Below are 21032 nucleotides of genomic sequence, written 5' to 3' on the forward strand. Positions count from 1 at the left end.
CGAACTCCTGTGCTCAAGCAATCCACATGCCTCAGCCTCCCAAAGTGCTGGGATTATAGGCATGAACTATCGCACCCAGCCAGAAATTTTCAACTTTGGAAAATTTGTATGCACCAGGGTGAGCTTCAGCCTCCCAATGCTGCAGACATTCCTGCTGAGCTCAGTGGTGATGGGAATGAGCGGGATTTTTAATAGATATGATGAAGTGAGTCACCACTTGGAAGAGCCACCTAACTCAATGAACAAGTATTTTCCAAATGACCGGTAAAGGTTACAGAGTCATTTGTGGCAAGAGAGCCATTCAGAGTGCACAATCCAGCACTGGATTTGAATGTGAGAGTATAGACCCTCATTGATAAGGTTTCAGCACCCATGCAGGAGCTCACCCCTAATAAACTACTACTGGTTGAGTTTTGATGTAGACAATGACCTAAAAACACTATTAGATAGATACTCCTCCCTTGTCAACTACGTTGTCTGTGTGAGACCAGACTTTCATCCTATATTTCAACCTAAACATTCTGAACACAGAAGCAGATATGATAATCTAGCATTTTTCTATTAAAACAGACATTAAAGAAATTTACAGAAATGTAAAACAGTGCCACTTTGCTCACTTAATTTGTTCTGGAAAATATAGTTATTCATAAATACATGTCATTGACACTAAGACATGATGGATTTTTTTTTTTTTTTTAGATGAGGTCTTGCTCTGTTGCCCGGACTAGAGTGCGGTGGCATGGCCATTACTCACTGCAGACTCAAACTCCTGGGCTCAAGCAATCCTCCCCCTCCCCCGCCTCAGCCTCACAAGTAGCTGAGTCTACACTGCAAGTGTGCGCCACCACAACTGGCTAATTTTTTTTTTAAGAGATGGAGTCTGGGCCAGGTGCAGTGGCTCATGCCTGTAATCCCAACACTTTGGGAGGCCAAGGCGGGCGGATCACCTGAGGTCAGGAGTTCAAGACCAGCCTGGCCAACATGGTGAAACCCTGTCTCTACTAAAAATACAAAAATTAGCTGGGTTTGGTGGCACACTCTTGTAATCCCAGCTACTTGGGGGTCTGAGGCAGGAGAATCGCTTGAACTTGGAAGGCGGAGGTTGTAGCGAGCCGAGATTGAGCCACTGCACTCCATCCTGGGCAACAGAGCGAGACTGCTTCTCAAAAAAAAAAGACATGGAGTCTGGCTATGTTTCCTGAGTTGGTCTTGAACTCCTGGCCTCTAGTAATCATCCTGCCCCAGCCTCCCAAGTTGGGATTTTTTTTTTAATTTCTCTGGTTTAATTTCTAATATAGCCAATATCAATAGATATAATTCTTATAAACAAAAGTTCTTTAGGATTTGCAACCGTTTTGAGGAGTTTAGTAGGGGCCTGAGACCAAAAAGTTTCAGAGCTACTTTTCTAAAACAGTGCCACTCAAAGGCTGCAGCTTCAACAGCCTTTAGGCTTGTTAGAAATGCAGATTCTTGGCCAGGTACGGTGGCTCACACCTGTAATCCCAGCACTTTGGGAGGCCAAGGCTGGCGGATCATGTGAGGTTGGGAGTTCTAAACCAGCCTGGCCAACATGGTGAAACCCCACCTCTACTAAAAATACAAAAAATTAGCTGGACGTGGTGGCAGGCGCCTGTAATCCCAGCTACTTGGAAGACTGAGGCAGAAGAATCACTTGAACCCAGGAGTGGGAGGTTGCAGTGAGCCAAGATCGCACCACTGCACTCCAACCTGGGCACCACAGAGTAAGACTCTGTCTCAAAAAAAAAAGAAATGCAGATTCTTTGGGTCCCACCCTAGACCTGTGGACTCTCTGGGGGTGTGTTGCAGTGCTGTGTGTTTTCAGTGTTCTCCAGGTCATCCTCAGGCAAGCCAAAACTTCAATAACTGTTTTGAATAATCGTCCTGCATTGTCCCATCTTTGGATCGTCAGTTCCCCCAGAGAACAACTTGTTATACTCTTGCATTTCTTCCACTGAATTCAGCACACTGCCTTTTATAGACTCAATAAATATTCATTCAATATGAGGTTTTCTGCATAGACTTGGGCATTAAGACTCGTCTTAACAGTCACAGATGAAAATAACCTGAAGATCAGAAAAGGAATTGCTTGGATTGGTGATTGAATGAGTCGGATGACTCAGAAGTACTTCGCCTTAGAGTGGACCTCTCCAGAAATATCCAAATCTATTGTGCTGGACCACTGAGAAGGCAACCTGGTGTACTCACTCAATCATGCAAGAAATGTGTATTGCAGACCCCATGCTACCTCTTGGGGCTACCCCAAGGACTAAAATAATATAGTCTCTATATGGCATCCACCCTTACTGGTCTGGGAGGCAAGAAGAGGCAGCAGACGTAATGATACGAGGGCCAAGGACTGCGGTGGCGGTCAGTGTAAGGTCTGGTAAGAGCACAGGCATAGGAGGCCTAACCCCTTGCCAGGGCGCCCCAGAGAAGTGGCCTCTCTACACCAGCGGCCAATGCTTCAGGACTAGCTGGCTCAGTGAAAGCAATATAGAGGAGGGAAGGGGAGGGGAGTGTTCCCAGCAGAAGGAACAGCTCCTCCAAAGCCCAAAGACTAGAGAAAGTTAGACGTGTTTGGGTTTGAGCCAAGCCTGGAGCTCCCGATTGGGTGGGCTGGAGTCTGGATCCTGGGGAGCTTGATGGAACCCGAGGACCTGAGGTCAGGTGGGAGAGCTGGGACCACCCCGTTTGCTCTGGCTGCAGTGTGAAGAATAGGTGGGAATGGGTGTCAGAATGACGCATGAAGGGACCAGCTCAACATCTGCTGCGGCATTTCAGGAGAGAAGTGGTGGAATGAGCCAAGCGGCTTTGATGGCAGAGAGAAATGGGCAAATGCAGAGATGTTAAGAAGGTAGAAACACGATTCGGGGTGGATTTGTTTGAGATTCCTGGGGAGAGGAACCAACGCGCAGGTTTCTAACTTGAGCAAGTGGAATGCTGGTTCAGGGGAAAGAGCATGGGCCCTGGTGTAGGAAAGGCCTGAGGTGGGTCTCATCTGTTAACATTATTTAGAGCTCTTTGGGTTAATGGGGGCAGACACCCAATTCACTGTTGTTTACACTCACAAGGGAGTTTACCAGGCAGACACTGGGTCACTCACACTTAGTCCACAGAGTCACAGGGACAGCTTTTCCTTCCGTGTCCCATGTCCCCGCTCTCTGTATGCAGCCTTCCTTCTTTGGGGCATCCCTCTATGATGACAGAGGAAAGCATGGCCCTTGCTGGCTTGCCAGAAGAGGCCTGATGTCTCCTGTCTCCTACCTGCCCTTGATCCCATTGCCATAACTAGGGAGATGGGGTACTGTGGTCGTGACTCAGACTGGGTCATGTGCCCACCAAACCATGCGACAGAGTCAAGGAGCAAGAATTCCCCAGAAGGGAGGGAGTTGTGTGCTTCTCTGGGCAGATGAAACGGTCAGATCTGTACCCAACTTTAATCTGCTAACTGTGCTACTTTAGGTGAACAGCTTGGTTCTGCAAGCTTGGTTCTGTCTGCTGCAGACAAATAGCTGTAATGCTTCTGCCTCACAGAGCAGCTAGGATGAAAGGGGAACACATGGAAAGCTTGGACAGCCCCCGTGACAAAGTTGTCAGTGTCCTCAGAAGTGGCCAGAAAGGGACAAGCCTCCAAGATTTCTCAGAATGCTTACCAGGGGGACGCCTCAATGCAGCCTTCTTTCTTCATATTCATACGGGACTTATTTCTAATTCTCGCTCCAGACTCTGATATCTTGAGGTTACTTAACTTTTTTTTGAGACAGAGTCTTTCTCTGTCACCAGGCTGGAGTGCAGTGGCGTAATCTCGGCTCACTGCAACCTCCCAGGTTCAAGTAATTCTCCTGCCTCAGCCTCCCAAGTAGCTGGGATTACAGGCATGCGCCACCACACCCAGCTAATTTTTGTATTTTTAATAGAGACAGGGTTTCACCATGTTGGCCAGGATGATCTCAAACTCCTGATCTCAGGTGGTCTGCCCACCTCAGCCTCCCAGAGTACTGGGATTACTGGCGTGAGCCGGCGCCCAGCCTCTGTTTTCTTATTTAGAAAGTTATCATGCTGTGGAACTACTTCATAGAGAGTTAGTTAGATTAGTTTAAATGGTGATTGGAAGATTAAAAATACATGGTCTGAAGTATGATTTCATGTTTGTAACATATAAATAAATTCATGAAAATAAAATCAAACTTAGGGAGAGAAGGTAACTTGTGAAATACTCTACAGAGTACGGTGACCCAGCCCTGTGGCACCATCCACACCACAGATTGATTTGGTTCCATTTTATCGATAGATTTTTAAAATAAAGCTGAAGGCCTCGCCAACATGGTGAAACCCCATCTCTACTAAAAATACAAAAATTAGCTGGGCATGGTGTTGCACACCTGTAATCCCAGCTACTTGGGAGGCTGAGGCAGGAGAATCGCTTAAACCCTGGAGGCGGAGGTTGCAGTGAGCCAAGATCACGCTACTGCACTCCACCCTGACGGACAGAGCGAGACTCCATCTCAAAAAAATAAATAAATAAAAAATAAAGCTGAAGGAATATAGTACAAACTGTTAATAGTAGGTGTCTTTGGGTGGTATCATTAATTTTTCCCTTTTACTATACACTTTTGTAATTTTTAAAAAAATTCAGAATGGGCCAGGCACAGTGGCTCATGCCTATAATCCAACTTTGGGAGGCCAGGGCAGGAGGATCACTTGAGATCAGGAGTTGGAGACCAGCCTGGGCAACGTAGCAAGACCTTGTGTCTACAAAAGAAATTTAGGCCAGGCACGGTGGCTCAAACCTGTAATCCCAGCACTTTGGGAGGCTGAAGCGGACAGATCACCTGAAGTTAGGAGTTCAAGACCAGCCTGGCCAACGTGGTGGAACCCTGTCTCTACTAAAATTACAAAAATTAGCCAGGCGTGGTGGCGCATGCCTGTAATCTCAGCTACTCGGGAGGCTGAGGCAGGAGAATTGCTTGAACCCAGGAGGCAGAGCTTACAGTAAGCTGAGATCATGCAACTGTACTCCAGCCTGGGCGACAGAGCGAGACTCTGTCAAAAAAAAAAAAGAAAGCAAGAAGAAAGAGAAAGTTTTTTAATAGCTGGGTGTGGTGGCGTACGCCTGCACCTATATGCCTAGCTACTCGGGGCTGAGGCGGGAGGCTTGTTTGAGCTCAGGAGCTTAAGGCTGCAATGAGGTATGATTGTGCCACTGCACTCCTACCTGGGCAACAGAGCAAGACTCTGCCTCAAAAAAAAAAAAGAAAAATTATGTACCACATTTGTCATCATCAAAAACCAGTAAAGATATTTTTCTTTCTTAAAAATAAAAACAAGCGGCCAGGCGCGGTAGCTCATGCCTGTAATCCCAGCACTTTGGGAAGCCGAGGCAGGTGGATCACCTGAGGTCAGGAGCTCGAGACCAGCCTGACCAGTATGGTGTAACCTCATCTCTACTAAAAATATGAAAATTAGCCAGGCGTGGTGGCGGGCACCTGTAGTCCCAGCTACTCGGGAGGCTGAGGCAGAAGGATTGCTGGAACCCGGGAGGTGGAGGTTGCAGTGAGCCAAGATTGTGCCACTGCACTCCAGCCTGGGCGACAGAGCAAGATTCCATCAAAAAAATTAATTAATTAATTAAAAAGATAAAATAAAAACAAGCTATCTGTATGTAATAGTAGTACTGTTTTTATCAGGACTCTTGTTGGTTTCCAGGGAAAACTAGTTGATCACATTATTTTAATCCGCACTGTCTGTAAGTGATTTGATGTTGACTTACACGTTTTATGGGCATGAGAGTGTTCTTAGGATCTGTTGGCCAGGTCCTGGGGGAGGTCTCACACCCTGCACCCCCAGATGGGTGTCCTGTGCTTCACTTAGGGACTGATGTGGGGCACGTTCCTTCTTCTATTTTTATAGCTGATATTTACAGTGTGTTCTGGAAAGTTTTACTTGCTATAAGGGTGATGATAGTTTGGGAGAGGAAAGAATGTGTTGAATTAAAAGGGATAGTACATTGACCAATGGAGTTGCAGTCAAATTTATTTCAAGTGAGGATTTAAATCATGCACTCCCAAGTACTTTTTGAAATCCAGAGAATGATTTTTCTACTTTAAATATCAGTAAGCTGTTTTTTAGAGGTTTGTTTGTTCTTACGATTTTGAGATTTTCCTTTGATGTTTTTAAATTATAAAAGAAATACATGCTTATGTGATAACAAATGAAACAAATACGAAAGCATTTTAAAAAGTTAATCTTTTTCCTACTTCACCCCTCCCCAGTTCTACCCATCTCTACCTCCAGTCAGCCAATTCATGTTTATTGTATTTTCAGAAGGCTACTGAGAAACTTTTGGGATGATGAGTATGTTCATTATCTGATTATATGATTGTTTCACAGATATATGCATATGTTAAATATCAAATTGTACACTTTAAATATGTACAGTTAATTGTATATAAATTATATCTCAGTAAAGCAGGGTGTTTTCAGATGTCCAAACTTGTTAGGTATTTCTTTTGGTCTAGGGGTGCAGTGAAGAAATTACTAAGACACCAAGGGCATTGTGAACCAAGAAGTTTTGGGAACTTATAACCTAGTGAATATCTTTCCATAACTTTTTTTAAATTAATTTTTTATTTACATATAGTGAAATTCACTCTTTCTTGTGGCCAGTTCTCGGAACTTTGATAAATGTGTATAGTCACGTCTTCCCCACCACAGTCAGGATATAGAACAGTTTCTTTTGTTTTGTTTGTTTGTTTGTTTGTTTGTTTGTTTTTGAGACGGAGTCTCTGTTGCCCAGGCTGGAGTGCAGTGGCACGATATCAGCTCACTGCAACCTCCGCCTCCCGTGTTCAAGTGATTCTTCTGCCTCAGCCTCCCGAGTAGAAGAACAGTTTCTTCGGCCTCCAGAAACATGGCTTTATGCCCACTTTGTAGTCAGAGCCTTCCCCTTCTTTTCTCTCTGCCCCTCACTAGTCTGTTCTCTATCACATCATTTTGTCTTTTCCAGAATGGAAACGCCATAGAAATGGACTCAGTGTATAGCCTTTGGGTCTAGCTTCTTTCGCTTAGCTTGATGCATTGGACATTCGTCCATGTTGTCACACAGTTTGTTCCTTTTCCTTCTCAGTGTTGTCTCATTATATAAAAGTAACACCATTTGCTTATCCATTTCCTATGGAGGGATATTTGAGGTGTTTCCAGTTTTATTTGGAGCAATAAAACTTTTATAAATACTTACATACCGATTTTAGACATAAGCTTTTATTTAACTTGGGTAAACACATAGGGATGCAATCGCTAGGTGAATGGTAAGTGTGTGTTGAGCTTTCTAAGGAACTGCCAAACCGTTTTCCAAAGTGGCTGCCCCGTGTGATTCCCCCAACGGTGCGTGAGTTCTCATGCCTCCCGTATCTTTGTCAATATTTGGTGTCATCAGTCCTTTTATCTCATTTTGATTTTAATTTGCATTTCCTTAATGACTAATTATGCCAGGCTTGTTTGTTTGTTTGTTTTTTGGAGACAGGGTCTCGCTCTGCCAGCCAGGCTGGAGTGCAGTGGCTCAATCATGGCTCACTGCAGCCTCCACCTCCCAGGCTCAGGTGATCCTCTCACCTCAGCCTCCTGAGTAGCTGGGACTGCAAGCGCCCACCACCACACCCACCTCATTTTTGTATTTTTAGTAGAGACAAGGTCTCACTGTGTTGCCCAAGCTGGTCTCGAACTCCTGAGCTCAAGTGATCCCCCTGCCTCAGCCTGTGAAAGTGCTGGGATTCCAGGCGTGAGCCACCACACCTGGCCCAAGCATTTTTTCCCTGCACTTTTTGTCGTTTGTATATCTTCATTGGTGAATTGTCTGTTCCAATTGTTTGCCTGTTTTTCAATTGGGCTTTTTTTTTTTTTTTTGAGTTTTGAGTTTTGAGACTTCTTTACATATCTGGGTATGGATTTTTTGCGAGATACATGATTTGCAAATATTTTCTCTCAGTCTGTAGCTTGTCTTTTTTTTTTTCTTAAGTGTCTTGTACAGAGCAAAAATGTTTAATTGAGATAAAGTCCAACTTAGGATTTGTCCTTTATCAGTAGTGCTTTTGGTAGCATATCTAAGAAGTCTGCCAAACCTAAGCTCACAAAGATTTTTCTCCTATATTTTCTTCATCGTTTCACATTTTACATGTAGGTCTGTGATCCATTTTGTCTGCAGTTCGTTCTTTGGCGTATGGATTTCCAATTGTTCTGTTTGTTGAAAAGACTGATGAATATCCATTGAACTGCTTTTGTTCCTTTGTCAAAAATCAGTTGAGCATGTTGTGAGTCTTCTTCTGGACTCTGTCCTGTTGCGTGTTTGTGTATCTCTGTTTGCCAGTCTCACACTGTCTTCAGTACAGTACTTGATAGTAAATTTTGAGATCAGGTTGTGTGACTCTGCTATAACCTCTTTCTTCTTTTTGAAAATTGTTTTGACTATTCTAGTTATTTTACCTTTCCATATAAATTTTAAAATCAGCTTGTTATCTACAAAATATTCTTCAGGGGTTTACTGCATGCAGTGAACATGTAGACTTGGAGACCATTGACCTCTTAACAGTGTGAGCTTTGCAGCCCATGTACACAGCATGTCTCCCCATTTTGGTCTTCTTGTTTTGTAGTTGTCAGCAAACAGATGCTATAAATATCTTCTTAGACTCATAAATTAGTATTTTGGTTTTTGGTTGTCATTGTAAATAGATCTGTTTATTTCCCATTTGTAATTGTTTATTGTCTTTTTTTCTTGTAATTATATCAGGTTTTGCTTCATGTTATATATATTCATATAAATATTCAGTGTATATCCCCTCTTGGTGAATTAACTCTTTTACCATGATAGATATGACTGTATTGCTGGTAATATTATTTGCTCTGAAATCTACTCCGTCTCACCTTAATATAGCCATTCCAGCGCTCTTTTGACTAGTGTTGGCATGGTATGTCTTTTTCTTCCCTTTTACTTTTGATCAGTTCGTATCTTTATACGTAAAGTGGGTGTATCGTAGATAGCGTATTGTTGAGTCTTGGTTTTTTTTTGTTTTGGTTTGGTTTTTGTTGTTGTTGTTGTTGTTGTTGTTTTGAGACAGAGTCTCGCTCTGTCACCCAGGCTGGAGTGCAATGGCACAATCTCCGCTCACTGCAAGCTTCACCTCCCGGGTTCATGCCATTCTCCTGCCTCAGCCTCCCCCAAGTAGCTGGGACTACAGGCGCCCACCACCACACCCAGCTAATTTTGTATTTTTAGCAGAGACGGAGTTTCTCACCATGTTAGCCAGGATGGTCTCAATCTCCTGATCTTGTGATCTGCCCGCCTCGGCCTCCCAAAGTGCTGGGATTACAGGCGTGAACCACTGTGCCCGGCTGAGTCTTGCTTTTTTATTCAGTCAGACAATCCCTGTCTTTCAGGGTGTTGAAACCATTTATTTTTCATGTGATTATGAATGTACTTGGGTTTAAATGTACCACCTTCCTATTTTTTTTCTATTTGTCCCACCTGTTTATCGTTTCTCTTTCTTCTTTGTCTGCATTCTTTTGGATCAATTGAGTACTTTTTATGATTCCCTTCTATCTCATTTGTTGGCTTCTTTATGATAACTCCATATTGTTTGATTTTAATTGTTAGTCTTTTCTAGAACACACCTTTAACTTATCACAATCTACCTTCAAGCGATAACATACTATTTCATATAGAATATAAGACATTTACAACAGTATACTTCTATTTCTCCTCTCCCAGCCTTTCCGCTATTATCATACATAAACCCCACAATATCTTATTATTTTTGTTTTAAAGAAATTTAAGTGATTTTTAAAAATCTTTTTTTTTATTATACTTTAAGTTTTAGGGTATTAAAAATCTTTTATATTTACCCAGATAGTTACAATTTTCAGTGTTCATCATTCCTTTGTGTAGATTCAGATACCCATCTGATATCAATTACCTTCTGCTTGAAGGACTGTCTTAATATTTCTTATAGCACAGGTCTACTGATGATGAATTCTTTTAGCTTTCGTGTATCTGCAAAAGCCTTTCTTTTCTTTTGCCTTTTTTGTTTGTTTGTTTGTTTGTTTGAGACAGGGTCTTGCTCTGTTACCCAGGCCAGTGTATAGTGGTGCAATCACGGCTCACTGCAGCCTTGACTTCCAGGCTCAATCAGTCCTCCCACCTCACACCCCAACCCCAACTCTGCCCCAGTAGCTGGGATGACAGGCACATGCCACCATGTCCAGCTAATTTTTTTACTTTTTGTGGAGACAGGGTCTCACTAGGTTGCCTAAGCTGGTCTCAAACTCCTGGGCTCAAGCAGTGCTTTCATCTTGGCCTCCCAAAGTACTGAGAGTACAGGCGTGAGCCTGGTCTTGCCTTCAGTTTTGAAAGATCTGCTTGCTGGTATAGAATTCCGTGTCGACCGTTTTATCCTTGAAAAACTTTTGCTCGCCTGTTGTCTTGCTTGCATTATTTCTGATGAGATGTCTCCTGCCATTCTTTTCTTTGTTCCTTTGGACATAATGTACCCTTTCCCCCTCTGGGAGCTTTCACAATTGTCTCTTTTTAAGTCATTTGATTATGATGGGCCTTGGCATGGTTTCCTTCATTTTGCCTGTGTTTAGAGTTTGTTTATAATTTTCATCAGTTTGAGAAATTGTCTCTTCAAATATTTTTTTCTGTCCCATGACCCTTTCTCTCCTTTAGGGATCCCAATAACGTGTATTAGGCTTCTTAGAGTTGATGCCGATGCTCTTTTTCTCTTAATTCTTTTTTTTTTTTTCTGTGTAACATTTGGATAGTTTCCTTTGCTTTCTTCAACTTCTTTAATCTTTTCTGCCGTGTCTATTCTGTTAATTTTTATTAAAGTAAACTTTTCATTTCACACATAATTTTTTTAATTAAGTGAGCAAATTTACTTAAGCAATTAGAGATCTGTGGGTACATATTGTTGTTGTCATCTCTAGTGGTTTGATTTGTGTCTTTTTAAAATATCTTTCACGTCCACCTAACTTTTTGGACACAATACTGTATTCATGTCCTTTTCTGCTAATTCTAACATTTGTGTCAGTTCAGTTTACTTCAGTTGACTGGTTTTTCTTCTCATTATAAATCCTTCTCCTGCTTCTTTGCGTGTCTGGTAATTTTTAAGTGGATGTCTGACATTGTGAATTTTGCTTTGTTGAGTGCTATATCTCTATTCATGTTCTTGAGATTTGTTTGGGGATGCAATTAAGTTACTTGGAAATAGTTTGATCCTTTCAGTTCTTGCTTTTTCAGATGTTTTAGGCAGGAACAGTTATATTAAAACCAGAGCTAATTATTCTCCACCACTGAGACTTTTCTGATTAGGAAGCCAGTGCCCTATGGATTATGAATTTTTCCCATCTGGTTGGTGGGAACAGACACTGTTCCCAGCCCCGAACAAGTACTGGGTTCTCACTAATCCTTTCAGGTGGTTCTTTTCCCAACCTCTGGTAGTTTCCTCACACAAATATGCTGATCTGTACTCTGCTGAATAGTTGAGCGACCTCTACAAATAAATCACTGTAGTTCTTCTCTGTGTGCAGCTGTCTCCCCTGTGGAACTCTGCCCTGCAAATTCTAATCCCGTTTGAATCCTGGGTCCCACCTGGGTTCTTTCTGCCTATACTACAACCTAAAAATCTATCAAGGCAGGAGGCTGGGGCGGTGTGGGACGCGCCTCACTTGTTCCCATCTCAGGGATCACTGTCCTTATCCTTCGTTGTCTGAAATCCAGTGTCTTGAAAACCGTAATTTTATATATTTTTGCCCAAATATTTGGTTGTTTCAGGCAGTAGCATAAACCTCATCCTTGTTACTCCAGCTCATCTGGAAGCATAAGTCTGCTTCATTTATAATAGATACTCAATAAACACTTAACTCCGTCCACCCAGGGGATCTAGCAATTATTATAAAAATGAAAGACTGCATAATTTATAATGCCATAATTTCATACGTCATTTGGGGTTAGGGGAAATGGCTGTGCATACATGACTGGGAAGTGATAAGGAGTTTAGCTCTGAAACTTCCCTTCTCAGTTGATTTATATCACGTTGGATAGAGAGTATGTTGTTCTGCTATTCTAAGGGATTACTAAACTTTCTCATACCTTACTGCAAAAAGAAATCAGAATACATGATAAAGCAAATATATTAGAATGCTAGTGGTAAAATCTAGATGATAGCTATTCGCTATAAAATTCTTTCAACTTTATTGCATTGAAATTTTTCGTAATAAAAACATTGGGAATACATCATTCAGAATCTATACGAAACTAATCTTTGGCCCAGAGTAAATAACTTAAGAGCACTTCCAAATCCAGTGTTATCTTTAAATGACACTAGTTGAATTGAATTATAAGTATTATGAATTATTTCTTATGTATAAATGTTCTAAACTCAAAAAATATAAACTCATGCACATAACTGTAAATGATTTATTTTCATGCTTATCTGAAGATGATCTTGTTATGAAACTGTAGAAAATTAAAATATTCATTGTTTGAAAAGTTTAGACTAAATTTCCTTTATTAAGTATTCTACAAAGGTTTGTAAGTTGTTTGTTTGTTTGTTTTTTTAATTTGAGACAGAGTCTTGCTCTGTCGCCCAGGCTGGAGTGCAGTGGCATGATCTCAGCTCACTGCAACCTCCACCTCCCAAGTTCAAGCAATTCTCCTGCCCCAGCCTCCAGAGTAGCTGGGATTACAGGCCTGTGCCACCATACTTGGCTAATTTTTGTATTTTTAGTAGAGACAGGGTTTTGCCATGTTGGCCAGGCTGGTCTTGAGCTCCTAACCTCAGGTGACCTGCTCGCCTCAGCCTCCCAAAGTGCTGGGATTACAGGGGTGAGCCACCACGCCTAGCCCGTAAGTTTTTATTTCCATATCTTTAACTGCTATTTAGGAACATATTTGAATAGATTGTAAAAATAGCAAGTTATTCAAAGTAAGAATTTTCAATGTTGTGGTTCTTTTCTTGACTGTCACATCATGGCATCTATTTGGAGGTGAAATCGATTCTTTGAAAGCAGCTCTTGCTGTGGAGGAAGCGCGAGGTAGATTTGTGGGAAGAAGACTCTGCTCTCCCTTACCTCTCTTCACTGCCGAGCGCTCATTGTGTGCCAGGGCCAGCAGGAAGACATTAAACCAAGGACTTCCCGGCCACCCAGTCATACTTGAGATAAATATTCCAAAGAAAATGTACAGCATCATAGAAGAGCTTAAAATTAGGGGCGCAATTAGGACTGTAATTATTTTGCAGCTGAGACGTAAAGGTTTAATGAGACATTTTTCACAGTTTCCAGGTAATTAATTGGTGTTGCAGTTAATAAGGTGACTGATGCACGCTTTTCCCAGGATCCATTTACTCTCAGCAAGTGTTTGAGGACCTCCTAGGTGCCAGGCACGGTGGTAGGTGCTGGGATTGCTGTGCATTTATGTTCTCTAGATGATAGCTGAGTTCTGGTGCCATGAAAGCAGATTCAAACTCACTTTACAAATGGGGAAAGGGGTAGTATCTCCCTTTAAGACTACTACTACGATTTTTACTATTCTACCTAAATTTTAGGTTAAGTTCATTGAGTTCATCAAAAATTCAGTTTGAGATTGTGTCTGCTTTATACATTGCTCTGCGAAGTTCCATCTTTGTAATATGATGTCATTCCACATCAAAGGTTCCTCCGTTTTTTCGGGCATTCTTCAGTGCCTTTTATTAGAGTTTTCTGCTTTCTCCATCAAGGCCTTGTAACTAGGTCAGTAATTCCCAGGCACTTTGTAGTTTTTGTGTCTGGGTAGCTGGAGTCTTCGTCTCTGTTTCTTTTTTGTATTTCCTTAATTGTTAGTGGAAAGGTGGTTGCTGTTGGTTTCATATTTTTGATATTTGCATGTGGTAGTCTAGTTGTGATGGTCTGTCTGTTGCTTCTGTTTTCCAGCTATATCATTTGCAAACAAATGACAATTTTATACTTAAATATATATATATTGCGAAGGGGCTTAACACTTTCTGCCCTTCCCAGAAATGTATCTCTTAGCAATATGACTCGTAGAACCTAACAGTTCCATCACAGGAGGAAGTGTTCTGCAGTAACTGTAATTTGGCCTTTGATGGATTCATCTGTTATAAATCCTGTTGACATGAATAAAACAGAGAATAAATAACAGAATAACCCTTGTGGTTTTGAACAGAGAACTGTAAATAATGAAACCTTTCTTTCCTGTTGCCTCTAAAGTTAGACTATCAGCGGTTTTTTTTTTAATGTATCCCTTCATGTCTTAAAATTTTTATATGTTACACTGCTGCAGTTATGTTACGGCATAAATATTCACTCATTGGTAATGAATGATAACACATACAGAAAGGCTGCATGATATTGCTGAATTGTAAGAATTTTCCGTAAAGTTGCTTCTTGGGCCATTCTAGTTTACATCTAATTTAATACATTTAGCAATTTGGAGAACATCTGCAGCACTGATGTAAGTACTGAAAGTGGAAGTGTCAGGGAGGCAGCAGAAGCAGGTGCTTCCTGATATTAACCAGAGACGGTCCTGGCACAGATGGGGCCGTGTGAATCACATGCAGACATACGTGTGCACTCACGTGCGTGCCATTATTTTCATGTGGAGGTCAAACAGTCAGAAACGTTTGGGAAGTGCTGTGTAATGCTAACTGTTCATGCATAATGTTTTCCCATTTAGTAAGTGCTGTTGCATGCGTTTTCTGTGATTCTCACCACAGCCCAATGCAAAAAATAAAAAAAGGATTTACGCTTTTTTTTTTTTTTTTTTTTTTTTGAGATGGAGTCTCACTCTATTGCCCAGGCTGGAGTGCAGTGGTGCAATCTCGGTTCACTGCAACTTCCACCTCCCAGATTCAAGTGATTCTCCTGCCTCAGCCTCCCGAGTAGCTGGGATTACAGGCACCCACCACCGCACCCAGCTAAGTTTTGTATTTTTAGTGGAGATGGGGTTTCACCATGTTGGCTAGGCTGCTCTTGAACTCTTGACCTCAAGTGATCCACCCGCCTCGGCCTCCCAAAGTGCTGGGATTACAGGCATGAGTCACCGCGCCTGGCCTTTACCCTTTCCAACGGAGGAGAAAATTGAGGCTCAGGCAGGCTGTTTGGTCTGAGGTCCTTCTTCTAGGTGGGAAGAGGGTGTAGAGAGACTGTTTCCATGAGGCTGTGCTGCCTTTGTTGGGCAGTGTGATTCTGCATCTGTGCCTCTGGGTGTGCGCTAGATCCGTAGGTCTCATTTGAGAGATCACAGTGACCCTGTGTGCTGCCCAGAAGACCCGGGACTCCTTAGACCTCAGAGCTTCTTTGGTGTTCACTGCATGACGTTGATGTCTTCTCTGTTTCCTCAGACCGGATCCATGCATCCAGGTAGCATGGCAGTGACATTTGCACACAGACATCAGCACCCCAGGTTTCTGTACCTGGGGCTCCTGCCCCTGATTCGCCCCTGCAGCTTTTGTGTTAAGAAATGTTGCTAGGTCAGAAACCCGAGAAGAATTTGAGGTGATAGACCGTTGGCCCTCTGTTCCTTCCCCCCGCCCCAGTATTACTTTTTACTTAACCTTTTCTAGAGATATGCACTAAATTAATGCAATGTAATGTGGTAAGAAAGGTGTGTAGAGGTTAGAAGTGCAAGTTTTTTTCCTTACACATGAGAAATGACTTTCAATCAATCAGAATTGGCCTGGAATGAACCTTCCCGGACCTAGGTCGGTCATCAGTCAAGGACGCTGTATCAGTCTGCTCAGGCTGCCGTAAGAAAATACCACAGGCTGGTGGCTTAAACCACAGAAATGTGTCTTCTCTCCATTCTAGAGGCTGGAAAGTCTAAACTCAAGGGTGTAGCAGGGTTTGTTCCCTGCTGAGGGCCTTTTCTGGCTTGCAGACGGCCACTGTGCCCTCCCATGGCCTTTGCTCCGAGCAAGTGCAGAGAAGGCGAGTGTGAGCCTTCTACCATCCGTCCTTACAAAGACACTAATCCTGGAGGGCCAAGGCCCCACTGATGACTTCATTCACCCTTCATTATTTTCTCTGAGGACCCATCTCCAAATCCAGCCACACCAGGGTTTAGGTCTTTAACATGAATGTGAGGAAGGGAGGCCACAACCATTGAGTCCATGACAGACACTGCAAAGAGGACATTGTGTTCAGAGCAAGCCATCTGAGTCACCTTGCAGGCCCTCAGCTCAGCATCAAGGATTCAGTGAGTGTGCAGGTGTTTGAGACGGGGCCTAGCTGCTGGGCTGACTGTCACTGTGCGGGAGAGTTTCAACTGGAAACCCTAATCACTAGCTTTCCTGCTAGTAGAAACCACCAGTTTACTTAGGAATCTCAGCTGACTGGGTGCCTCAGTCAGGGCTGTGCAGAGAAACAGCAGGAGAGACAGAGATTGAGATCTCAAGGACTTGCCTTCTGCAGTGGGTGAGTCCAGCGGGCAGGTCTGGACTCCGTGGACAGGCAGCGGGTACGAGACTTGGCCGTGGTGGACACTGCAGGCCGCAGGTGGACTCTCCTCAGAGAAGCTGCAGTTTGGGTCTCACAGGCCTCTCAGCTGACCGGTTGAAGCCCCTGCATTCTCAAGAGTGATCGCTACTTGAAGTCCGTTGATTATAGGTGTTAACCACATCTATAAAATGCCTTTACAGGAACACCTACAGCAGTGTTTGGACAGCTGGGCACTGTGGCCTAGCCAGGTTGACACATACGGCCAGCTGGCACAGTCGGGGACATTTTACTTTTTTTCAGTTATCGCCTTTAACCATGATGGGTGAAATCACACTTTCCTGTCCCTAAATAACATCTTGGGCAAGTTGGTTAACTTTTTAGTCATCCCTGGTTACAGAAATCCAATCTAGGTTAAAGCTTTAATCTCAGACCCTCTGCAAATGGCATCTAAGCCGCACCCCAGGCAGCCTGGCCAGGGAGGGACATGCTGTGGGAGAGGAGGGGAAGCAAGGGTGGCTCCGAGCCCCTCTTGCCCGCCCTCCCGCGGGGCTTTGAGCAGCACCCAGAGCAGAGGGGAAGGGCAGCTGCCTGTTCTGCTCAGTTGCTCCCTGTGGCCTCGGCCAGAATGGTGGTCTCTTCCTCTGTGGCATGTCTGTGACTCTCGGGCAGCAGGCCTCTTCCAGAGAGACAGCTGTTTCCTCTCCCCCAAGACCTACAGCCTCGTCTCTGGGTGAGCTGACCCCTCTCTCCCTTGGCAGCTTCCTGGGCGGCGTGGCCCTACGGCTCCTGCTCTGGCCTCTGTATCCCTGATGGGCAGCCCCAGAAACCTCGGAAGCGGTGACCGTGCTTTCCTTCCAGGCGCCATGGTTCCTCAGGCCCTGATGTCACAGGCTGTTCCCAGAGTCTCCTGCCAGGCATAGTCCTGTTCACAGATTCCTCTGCCACCCAGAGTTCGTGCCCAGGCTCTGCCCTCCCCACACTGTGCTCTGCCCCTGTTGGCACCAGGCCGGGCCCACAGCTCTAACCCACCGAAGAACAAAGTGCCATCTCCCTTTCCTGAAGGTGACCCTGTCCTGTGGGTGACTGGACCCTCACCCCAGTCTCTTGGCTTTGAGAGAGAGGGTAGAAACCCCAGTTCACGAATGCTACACTCCCCGTAGGAGCTAAAGACTCAATTCAGACTTTCCTTTCTCTGCCCTTCATGGCCCTAGAAGATATGGAGAGCTTCAGCAGTGGCTGCTAATGACAGGACCAGTTGTGTTACATCTCCACACGCCCTGGGAGGAGATGGCGGCCTGCCCAAAGTGTGTGTGTGTGGCCTTTCCTTAATAGTTGAGCTTTTAGCATCTGCTTGTTCACGTCTGTGGGCTTTGGGGTCAGGGTGCCAGGAGGGGCAGACTAGACCCCTGTCTGCGCCGAGTGCCTGTGGGCCAGCAACTGAGGCAGGGCCGTCCACCTGTCAATCACTGTTCTTTGGGAGGCTCCTTGCAGTACCTTATACACACACTAGCTTCACAGAGGAGGGGACAGTCCCTGGAGAGTAGACATTGCCAGAAATTATAACACCAGTGAGAGTCAGGTTAACTCTCGGTTTTAGATTGCAAACCTTTGTCTTTGTACCTATGTCTTAGGAACATTACTCATACTTTTACTAAAAGTGTTTTTTAATTAGTTGTTCCTGGCTTTTCAGCCCCTTTTTTCATCCCTGCGTTTCTACAGTATCCGTGAAGGCCATTACAGTTGGTCTTTACGTCAGCTCCCCTCTCAGATGACACAGAGAACAAGCTCAGATGCTTGATGCTCAGATGCTTGATGCTCAGAGCTTTTATAGCTGATGACTTTCTGAAAAATGATATTAAGGTTTGGAGTTCAGTATCAATACCAGTAAAGAAGGGAAGAAACAGGCAGGTGCGGTGGCTCACGCCTCTAATTCCAGTACTTTGGGAGACCAAGGCAGGAGGATTGCTTAAGCCCAGGAGTTTGAGACCAGCATGGGCAACGTAGCGAGTTCTTGTCTCTGCAAAAAATAAATAAAATTAGCAGAGCATGGTGGTGCGTGCTGGTAGTCCCAGCTACTTGGGAGGCTGGGGCAGGTGGATCGTGTGAGCCCAGGAGTTGGAGGCTGCAGTGAGCGATGATGGCCACTGTACTCCAGCCTGGGCAGCAGAGCGATGCCCTGTCTTTAAGAGGAAAAAAGAAAAGGGAAGAAACAGCAGTGGTGACATTGAGTATTAGCTTGGTCTTTACAAGACTGGGTATCTAAAGCCAGCCAAGTTTGCCCTGGACTCTCTAGAAACATCTTCTCGTTGTTATCGTAGAGTCAGATTTTAATCTTTTATGTCAAAGGTTTTGATTTTGTGCTTCTGAGAGTGGTGGGACTGGGGTTGTGATCACCTATAAGAGCCATTCACCAGAACCCAGTTATGTAACTGGCATACGATCCGTTCAGAGATTCAATAAGGTAACCAATCATATTTAGACTTAGTATAAAAGAGGGTTGGGCATGGTGGCTCACGCCTGTAATCCCAGCACTTTGGGAGGCTGAGGGGAGCGGATCACTTGAGGTCAGGAGTTTGAGACTGGCCTGGCCAACATGGTGAAACCGTGGTGAAATCCCATCTCTACTAAAAATACAAAAATTAGCCAGGCATGGTGGTGCACGCCTGTAATTCTAGCTACTCAGGAGGCTGAGGCACAAGAATCGCTTGAACCCAGGAGGCAGAGGTTGTGATGAGTCGAGTTCGCACCACTACACTCCAACCTGGGCCGCAGAGGGAGACGTCACCTCAAAAATAAATAAATAAATACATAGATTTAGTACAAAATAAAAATAGGTTATAAATGTATGACATGGAAACAGTAATCTTTTCTGTTTATGTCACTGATCTGTCAGTATGTGTTATACAAGTCCAAACAGACTGAGAGAAATCTAACAGCCCATGCCTGGGCGCACAGCCATGCTGCCCCTACCGATCCTCTGTGCCCCTGAGCAGTCCTTTCTCTGGAAATGATCTTAGCTGCTGACTCAAAGGTCGTCCCACCCTGACTGTTGCTTTCCTCATCGTTGCGGATTGCAGAGGATGTCGGTGCCATTGTCACACGGGTCCTCCCTGCGTGACGCAGCCCTTGCCATTTCCAGCATTTTCAGCTGTGAATCTCCGCTGCGTCTTTCGTCATCTCATCCCTTTCTTACTCTCATTTTGAGCATTCTCCTTGGTCTTGCACCCACTGGACAGTATAAGACCTCAGAAGTCATCACTGTGCCATCAGCCTTTGTTGGTGTTGGTTGTCATTCAAAGTTTGACAGTCAAGAGTCCAAATAACTTTGGTGGTCAACTTTCGTGCACACCTGTCCAAAGTGATGTTTCCTGCTGCAGTTTTGATCCAGGCTCTCTCTGAGGACCCACACGGCTTCTGCGTTTTGAGGATATGGAGGAGCTAAGTTACCATGGGAAGCGGCTACTGTTAGAATTACCTAAGACTTTATAAAATGTTGTCTGTAAATATTTTAAATGCCCTGATTGTAATTATAGAATATGTGGATTTTAGTTTGCAGTTAACATGTTTCGAACATTACCACCTTCCTCCAATCCTACGGGAGCGGAATTTGACCCGGAGGAAGATGAACCAACGTTAGAAGCAGCCTGGCCTCATCTACAGGTATCGGGCTCTGGGTGACCAGACTCGGAGGGCACCGGTGACACATGGGAATGGCCTGGGATCCACAGAGCGGGCGCACTGGTCTGGCCAGATGGACCTCTCCTCCTCAGTAGCATGGGCCTCGCAAACCCATGTGTACAAGAAAAATATTTCAGCAGAATAAAGTTAATGTGTGTGTTTGACCACTTTACAACAGCCAGTGAAGATGTGTAATTGTGAGTATGTTCTCAGTGAAAATGGCCGCTGTGTTGATGGCCGTTGAATTCAGGCCCAGAGGTCCTAAGCCAACAATCTCCCAGTTTTTGCTCCTCATATTTAATATGTGCCTGCTGGGCCCCCAGGTCCTGCGCTGGCCACTGCCTTTCCCCAGGACATTTGTAAGGCAGAAGGTTGGTTGGCAAGGAGGCGCCAGGGTCGGCATGAGCAGAGCAGGAGCCAGGTGTGCGGGTGGGAGGGCCATCCATCCGTGACAGGCGGCCCATGCTGTCCCACCCAGCATGTCTGCACAGGGAAAGAATTGTCCCAGCTCCAGGAGGTCATGGTTCAGGGTCCACATCTTAGGGCCCTCTTACCTGGCAGCCCCAGAGTTCCTGGCATTTGGTTGGCTCTGCGCCTTGGCATTGTGGGACACTCCTAGGCGGCAGGCTGCAAATCCCCCCTGCAGAGTTGGGTCATGGCTTGGTTTGTGGCATCTGTGCCCTGTAGTCCCTGAACAGTGTACTATAACTGATGACATCAGCCATGGAGATCATTTTGTTTAAATGCCGTTTAAGGGTGTAGTCTGTGGGTTTCACCAAATAAAATAATTACCATCACCATTTATCATTGAATTAAGCCATGTAATTTAGCATTAATTCTGTAGA

The 21032-nt window shown here is 44.4% G+C and overlaps 1 protein-coding gene across 19 annotated transcripts in view; it reads left to right on the forward strand.

The window, feature by feature from the left end:
• PPP2R5C (protein phosphatase 2 regulatory subunit B'gamma) overlaps nucleotides 1-21032 on the forward strand; it is a 166558-nt gene that overhangs the window by 101263 nt on the left and 44263 nt on the right. For all 19 annotated transcript variants that reach the window (XM_063596392.1, XM_008959112.5, XM_008959110.4 and 16 more), the window contains one exon: nucleotides 20059-20169. In XM_063596392.1, the coding sequence (XP_063452462.1) occupies nucleotides 20059-20169 (111 nt within the window). The remainder of the gene's footprint in view (nucleotides 1-20058; nucleotides 20170-21032) is intronic.

This window comes from Pan paniscus, chromosome 15, assembly GCF_029289425.2.
Source record: "Pan paniscus chromosome 15, NHGRI_mPanPan1-v2.0_pri, whole genome shotgun sequence".
NCBI lineage: Eukaryota > Metazoa > Chordata > Mammalia > Primates > Hominidae > Pan > Pan paniscus.